At 40.7% G+C, this 8,418-nt stretch overlaps 1 protein-coding gene across 1 annotated transcript; it reads left to right on the forward strand.

Annotated features, from left to right (window-relative positions):
* Nucleotides 1–334: 334 nt before the first annotated feature.
* On the forward strand, nt 335–8,165 carry shhb (sonic hedgehog signaling molecule b). The gene is made up of 3 exons (XM_053486803.1): nt 335–661; nt 3,753–4,014; nt 6,249–8,165. Exons 1-3 carry the CDS (start codon nt 335–337, stop codon nt 6,932–6,934), a joined length of 1,275 nt encoding a protein of 424 aa, XP_053342778.1. The 3' UTR covers nt 6,935–8,165.
* The last annotated feature ends 253 nt before the right edge of the window (nt 8,166–8,418 follow it).

Consider the following 8,418-nt stretch of genomic DNA (forward strand, 5'->3'; position numbering starts at 1 on the left):
GATGCACCCACTTGGACCTGGGACCTGGTGTGTGTGTGTGTGTGTGTGTGTGTGTGACTCACCTGCACCTCTGTGATGATCTCACACTTGTGTTACAGTAGAGTTACAGGTCGGAGTGTGTTCAGCCAATGAGCTCTCACTGCGCTCACACACACACACACACACACACTCCCTCTCCTCCAGCATCCCCAACACACACTCGAGCTGCACCTGCTCTGCGAGGGCGCACACGCGGAGACGCGCACACGGGGACGCGTACAGGAGACGTGCAGGTATCGCGGCACCGGTGTATGATCTGACCCTCACACACACACACACACACACACACTCAGACATGGACCTGGCGCTGCTGCTCCGGAAGCTCGCGCTCGGCCCGTCCGTGCGCGCGCTGCTGCTGCTGCTGCTGCTGCTTGCCGGCTGCGCGCGCGCCTGCGGTCCGGGCCGGGGCTACGGGAAGCGCAGACTCCCGAAGAGACTCACACCGCTCGGCTACAAGCAGTTCATCCCCAACGTGGCGGAGAAGACGCTCGGGGCCAGCGGGAAGTACGAGGGCAAGATCACGCGCAACTCGGAGCGCTTCAAGGAGCTGACCCCCAACTACAACCCCGACATCATCTTCAAGGACGAGGAGAACACCAACGCGGACCGGCTCATGACCCAGGTACGGACACACGGAGGGCTGAGGGCTGGGGGTAGTCATAATAATAATAATAATAAATAATAATAATAAATAAATAATAAATAATCAATTAATCAATAAATAAATAATAATAATAATAATGTTTTTTTTTTTTTTTTTTTTTGGGGGGGGGGGGGGTATAGATATAAGGGCGCGCGTTCCGACCCGAAAATTATATAAATATATTTTAATAGAAAAAAAGTCTCAAAGTGCACATTGTGATACAGAATTATTATTATTATTATTGATCAGTGTTATATTACTACATTAATATCTTAGTGGTTAGCACTGTCGCCTCACACCTCCAGGGTCTGGGTTCGATTCCCACCTTGCTTGCTGGGTTTCCTCCAGGCTCTCTGGTTTCCTCCCACAGTCCGAAGACATGCAGATTAAGTTAATTAGCGTTCCCATATTTTCTGTGAATAAGTGTGTGTGTGTGTGTGTGCCCTGTGATTAATTGGCACCCCGTACAGGATGTACCCTGCTTCATGCTCTAAGTTTCCTGGGATAGGCTCCAGGCCCCCCGTGACGCTGTACACATACTGTAATAAAGCAGTGTAGATGACGAGTGAGTGAGTGATATATTAAATAATTTTCCTCTTTAATTGAAGGAATGTAAAACGTTCCTGACATAAAGGTCTTCCCTATGTCTCAAACGTTGTAATTCCTCCTCACTGTTTCTCTTTATGAGCGCTTGATAACTACAGTATGAACTATAATCCAGAAGGACTTTGGCAGAATAATTATTACCCAACACTCCTCATATGACGATGGTAGACCGTGCAGTTGGGAGAAGATGTCATGTCCTCATATCTAAGGACATTCGGGTCTCAGGAGGTTATGCAATATTTTTTTTATGAATAATAAATTCTTTTTTTTGTATTATATATTTGTTTCAATTAAGATTCCTCTTATTTATTTCTCCAAACACTTCTTTAAAATTTTATTTCAGTCTAAAATAAATAAATCTATAGGCAAAGAAATAATAATAATAATAATAATAATAATAATAAAAATAAATGTTTTGTTTTGAGTGGTTGACTTTGATTGATATGACTTGCTAAATACTCAGTAAACAGTACGTAGATAAATCAATTAATCGGTGACTAATCTAAAGCTCAAACAATGCAAACTTTCATCTAGGTTTAATTTTAACTAAAACTAGAAAGAAATGCTAATAATACGATGTTAATGTAATGGCTCATTATCTCTAATGGCTACAGTAAATAAACAAACATAGATAACTAACAAACTAACTAATAACCAATTTTGCTAATAATATATCTCATGCTTGACATTTTAAGCATATTATAAGTTTATAGTTTATTCTACTGTTTCAGATGGACACCATTTTAAATACCAGAATGTCCACCTTCAGGTTTGTTCAGGTAGCAGTGACACATCCATCAGAAGACCCTGTGCTGGAGACACGTACATATCACAACAGGGTTAAAGGTTCTCGCGTAACTGGACTAGGATCAGGAGTGACAACTTCGCTCTCAGATCTGGAAGTCGTCCCTTCTCGTGAATCACATCAGCGTCTTGTGCTTACATTGCGTGTCTCACAACTCGTCTGAGTGTGTGTCTTCTGTTTATCCCTGATGCTCACGTAGATCTCACCGTCACAAAGGCTTAAATAAACACAGGAAATTAAGTTGGATTAAACAAGAAATACTGTAGCATTAGTCCATATGATGAATTATGGACCAGTCGAAACACCATACACCAGTGATGAGACGACCGCTAGTGCAGAGTGAAGAAATGATCGACTTTGCACTTGGTAGTACAGAATTAAAAATAGTGTTCTAATCACAAACAAATACAGATAGGAATATGATAAACACAATTCCTTTGTTTTTTCATTTGCGTAAAGCTTGTCGGAAATATTTACAGGACAAAAAAAAAACAAAAAAACAATCGCATAAGCAAAAGGATTCTAATTTTATACTGCTGTGGACAACGAGCCAGACATGAAGTTCACAGGACTAAAAGACCCCTCATTTTAAGTGCACTTAATATGATATGCCTGACCCATACAGTATATAAGTATACTTCAGCTCAAATAAACTGCTGTTAGGAGAGATGCAAGTGCACTTCATATAGAGTGTAAATAGATACACCATTGTAGACATACAATACACTGCAAAAAAGAACTAAATATCAGCTGGTATTGAGGATCTGTGTGTTTTAAGTGCACTTGATGACACGTGTTTTTTCACACTCTGTAAATTGTGGTGTTTTTTCTAATATGAAAGCATTTAGGATCTTACACAAGTGTACTTGTACTAGTGCACTTTGTAGGGTATGTTTACCGTCTGTCCTGTTGTTTATCCTGTAGGTGATCCGTCCTGTTTGGGATTTTTCTCCCTAAGTGCACTTCACAGGCTTTTAAGTGGTGATATAACGTTCTGTGAAGTCCAAAAACGAACGATTTGCAGTCGTGTTTCATATCTGATGTGTTGGGGAATGTCTCAAGGTTGTAGTCAGTACCTGAAACAGAAAGCTCTTTGAGTTATTGCTCTTACACTTTATAGGCTATAATATCATTGTGTATATGCCGCAGGAGGTGGACGGCATGTCCAATAGAGGATCAGCGTGTCCCTGCTGTGTAATCCATACTTATTAGGTATTAATTGATCATTTTTACAGTCATGCGGCGTGGAACAGATCCAGTCGGCTTCCATTTTAGGATTTAGCTTAAATCAAGATTGGATTTGTTTTCAGCTAGATTTAACCTCCCGAGTTATTGATCAGACTCTCCATATGTGGCACACAACCAACGCCACACTTTACCCCAATAAAACCCCAGGGTCAGGGGGTAATTACTATACAACTACTTATATTCAAAACAGACCCGTTGGAGTCACCGGGCCGGATGATGATCGCTAATTAGCTGCAAAACAGTTCATAATTTTTCTTTCCACCATCGTCTCTTTCCATTCTGCATTAATCAAACCGAAGCGACTGATCGGGAGCTCAGACGAGAGCGGATCAATAACCTTCTGCTCAGGTTCTAATCACAGCAGCACGAGTTGACACACACCGTCTCCGTCTTCACCTCTGTCTCTCACAGCGATGTAAAGACAAGCTGAACTCGCTGGCGATCTCGGTGATGAACCAGTGGCCCGGGGTGAAGCTGCGCGTGACGGAGGCCTGGGACGAGGACGGCAACCATTTTGAAGAGTCTTTACACTACGAGGGCCGAGCGGTGGACATCACGACCTCGGACAGGGACAAGAGAAAGTACGGGATGCTGTCGAGACTCGCCGTGGAGGCCGGATTCGACTGGGTTTATTACGAATCCAAAGCACACATACACTGCTCCGTCAAAGCAGGTGAGCGAGAACTCAACCTCGGGATTTAACTTAAGTCATGTCATGTTCGTTTCTCTAAATATGTATATTATATTATGACAATTTATTGGACGATAACCTTACGAGCCGTGCCAGTAGGGGGGGCTACAGCAATAGACTTATTAGCCAAAATTTTAACTTGGAGCTAAAAAAGTTTATAGTTCTAAAAAGCAAATGTGTTAATAATAAATGTTAGTATGATGTCACCTCTGTAATGTCACCTCTGTAATGTCACCTCTGTAATGTCCACCTTAAGAGGAGTAGAATATTCGATTTATTTAAATAACAAAATAATAAATGAAATATTCTAGTTTTATTCTACTTTATTTTTCCAGGATGCCGCCCACATAACTTTCAGTTGCTCAAAACCTGTTTTTCTTTCAAACGTTTCAGTTGTTACGTATTTCAGAAAAATCTGAAAATTCACCTGTTCAAAATGAAACTGTAGCCTTTTACAACTAATGAAATTTTACACCTTAGTGAAACAAAAAACTTTTTTTTCTTAAATACAAATTTAAAATTTTTTTAAGGACAATCATTTCATTTTGTTTCAGATTATTAAATTTTTGCCAAATAAAGCTAACAATTACTCCTTCAACAAACATCAGACATCCAACATGTCTCGACTGACTACATCCATTAGAGGAGACATGGGACGTCTAGTAGCGCACGATTCTTTGTACTTATTCTTAATTGAAATGTATTTATTTATTTATTTATTTACTCGTCTATTTCTTTTACCTCATCTCTACTCACAGTCTACTCATAGAGGCTTTTAAAACATCTAAGAGTTAGAAGAAAAAAAAAGAAAAGAAAAGAAAAGAAAGAACACTGAAAAAAAGTGAAAATATTTTAAATATAGTTACTTTTATCCACACTTTTTGAGAATAAGATTACAACAAAGCAAATATAACAGTTTTAGGCTTATTCTAGTAAAATGTTATCAAAATTGCACGAAATTAAAAAAAATTTTTTTAGGATTTTTAGGGATTGATTTCTTGAAAGAAGTAAAATTCTTTGCCAATAGAACAAGGAAATCTGGCCAGAAATACTTGATAATTTTATATTTGGTTTGCTGTAAACTTAGTTTAAGAAATTATACAAGTAGATAGCTTTGGATAGATTCAAGAATTTTTTTTCAATAAAATTAGATTACAACAAAGAGATAAAAAAATCACCTCCCGTGTAAATCTGGACAGCAGATTTAAGATTTTTACGCCATTTAAAAAAAATTGTTAAATTGTAAACACTTATTTTTAATGTCGTTCCTCACTGTCCGCTTGGCAGCTCGAGCGATTGGCTCCGTTCCTCCTCGTGCATTCAGAGGAAGAATCGGGGATTAAGGCACAGATTTCTGGTGTGTGTCAATCAACACACATCTGCTGGGCGATTACAATACAAATGCCTGGCATGAGGCATGTTTGCTCTGAGCTGTGTATTGCAGTCAGTTTGGAGTGTGTGTGTGTGTGTGTGTGTGTGTGTGTGCACCTGAGCAAACAGTCACACAAGACTTTTGAAACATAAACACCTAAATAAACGAGCTGGGATCGTGCCGGAGCAGCCTGCGACTCCATTAGAATGACAATACGCCTCCTGCTTCTCAATTAGCGCTCCGTCAGCAGCGGGTGCGTTTCACAACACACACATTTACATCACAACTACGCATTGTGCTGCTGTAACACACCTGACCCGGGCCACAGAACACTGCAGAAAGACTCAGGCCTTACCGAATGAGCGTCTGTCTGTTCATAATTAACCACTTTGAATTTGTTACTTCATTTAAAAAAAACAGCAGCCATGTTGAATGATTCTGTATTGATAGCACGTCCTTTCATCTTCACTTTGGTTCGTTATTGATACAGAATTTAATCTTACGGAACATCCACAAAACAAGTCAGTTCCCGTTCTAATGTATGTTCCAGCAGCTACTGTATAAACAGTCGTTTCCTCATCAGCCTCTACTCCTTACAGCTAGAAAGAAGCTAAGCAGTGTAAACTCCTCTGTCCTGAAGACGTGTCAGATCTTAAAGTTACAGCGTTAAATTTCACAGTTACAAAAACGCTGACACTGGAGACTCCTTCCATAGTAGAAATATTACATTAAAGTCTTCTTTTCAATAGTCTGTCTACCTTAAAAAATATGGTTGAAGCAATAAACCAGTTGAAACCCTGCCAAATTCACAACTGAATTTTTTGTTGTTGTTGTTTTTAACCAGAAAACTCTGTCGCCGCTAAATCCGGCGGCTGCTTCCCCGGATCTGCACTGGTTTACCTCTCGGATGGAAGCACGAAGCAGGTGGAGGATCTGACAGAAGGCGATAGGGTTCTCGCAGCAGATGAGCTGGGAAACATAGTGTACAGTGATTTCATCGGCTACCTGGACCGAGACGCGAACACACACCGGACATTCCTCGTACTTGAGACATCGGAACTGAACGTGACCCTGCGGCTCACTTCGGGGCACCTGGTCTTCATTCGGGATGACTCGGCTGCCTCTGGGATGGTCGCAAAGTTTGCAAGCAGCGTGAAACCCGGACAGGACGTGTTTGTTTGGGAAGGGTGGGGACGTCTGAGGAGTGCACGTGTAAAGCGTGTTTACGCGGTGGAGGACAGGGGCTCGTACGCGCCGCTCACCACACACGGGACCATTGTGGTGGACGGTGTGCTAGCTTCGTGCTACGCTGCAGTGGAGGAGCACCGCTTGGCGCACTGGGCTTTTGCGCCGCTCCGTCTGAGTCACACACTCACGCCGACCTCATGGTGGCGCTGGATTGTACCAAATTCAAATGCTACTTCGCAACAGGACGGGATTCACTGGTATCCCAAGATGCTGCTGCAGGTCGGAATGTGGCTGCTGGACCGGGACTCTTTTCACCCACTCGGGATTCCGAGCTCCAGCTGAGACTCGATAAACATACAGGAACATTTTAGTCCAAAATGCAAATTTGCTAACTTTAAATGAAAAGTTTGAATAGACACCAGTTAGCATGGTATAGATAATCGCTCACTGTTCGTTCGTTTTAAAGCCCCAGTCATGCTCGCTTACAGTCAGAAAAACAGAAATTGTCGCAGTCAGATTTTTGGAAATAAATTTCCATAGCTTTCAAAGTTGGTGAAGACCGACGCAAAGATTTATAACATCGCTAACTAGCATGACATGCTGCAGTCCTTCTTGTTTTAAGCGCAAAGAGGGGTGTAACTTTTAAACCTAGCGAAGAAGGCAACTTGCTAGCAACAAGCTCCAGCAGTCTGACAAACAACACGGCTCTTCGACAAAAATTAACCGTACGCCACTCTGTGTGACTCTGTACATCGGAATTAGCTGAACTGGATTTATAAAGTTAGCCAAATACTTGAATCCAAAAATGCTAAGTCACAGCTAAAATGCTAAGGGCTCGAAACGAAGAACTGCTCTGTTTTATACTTCAGAGTTAGAATTAATATTAGCATTAGCATTATGGACTGAAATGTTCTACTTTGTGGCATTAACTAAAAGAAATGGTTTTGGAGGGAAAAAATAAATCCAATTTTTTTTCACAGACTCCACATATACCTCAGACGTAGTCAAGTTTAAGATATGATATACCTACACGCTAACCAGGCTAACAGACCACACCAGTTAGCATCATTCGAACCAAAACACACACATTTGTCAAACTGTGTGTCATGTTATTAGCAGGTGTGTATCGTTGTGTAGCTAATCGCTATGCATAAATGTCCAATCCTTCGTTAGCGACATTAGCTTACCAGACCGAAGCAAAATGATGAACAGGTGAGGAAATGTGTCTTAATAATTAACGCTGAAAAGATTTTTCCCCTTGAATCACTTCTTCAGTGACCCGGGAATCCTGAGAGGTGTGTGTTTCGTCTAATAATTTATTTGTCTTTGGATCATTCAGAAGCCTAACGATGGGATTCAGGATTCACAGAGATGAAGTGAGACTGAGGAGACGTAAAATCTCTCCAAATGTGACTGACTGCTCGATTTTACCGGATAGGCCGACGCTCATAAATTATATTTTTCTACGCAGATTTGTATATTAGATTTTTTTGACGGATCTAAACTATTTACAGAATCACATTTCGTTATTTGAAATAGTGAGAGATATAAAAATGTGTTTGCTGTATTTAAAGATAAAGTGTGTAATTGTTTTATTTTTAATTGTATATTTACACCAGTAACTGATTTTTTTTGTTGTTGTTGTTGTTGTTTTCATTTCATGTGTGCAAAGATGTAAAAATAAACTATGCTAATGAGAATACTGTGTCTGATCTTTACACATTCACTTCATAGGTTGAATTCTTACATTAATAACTCATACTTATCTGTTCCATCTGGCATTGCTGCACAAAAGGGGCGGGGCTTGTGCCAGGACAAAATGTTAC

The sequence above is a fragment of the Clarias gariepinus genome, chromosome 25 (genome assembly GCF_024256425.1).
Source record: "Clarias gariepinus isolate MV-2021 ecotype Netherlands chromosome 25, CGAR_prim_01v2, whole genome shotgun sequence".
NCBI lineage: Eukaryota > Metazoa > Chordata > Actinopteri > Siluriformes > Clariidae > Clarias > Clarias gariepinus.

Excerpts from the sequence above, each read along its gene's own strand:
- shhb (XM_053486803.1), top strand. The coding sequence starts at position 335 with ATGGACCTGGCGCTGCTGCTCCGGAAGCTCGCGCTCGGCCCGTCCGTG. Across the intron at positions 662-3,752 it reads CGGACCGGCTCATGACCCAG|CGATGTAAAGACAAGCTGAA; the intron begins GTACGGACACAC and ends TGTCTCTCACAG. Across the intron at positions 4,015-6,248 it reads ACACTGCTCCGTCAAAGCAG|AAAACTCTGTCGCCGCTAAA; the intron begins GTGAGCGAGAAC and ends GTTTTTAACCAG.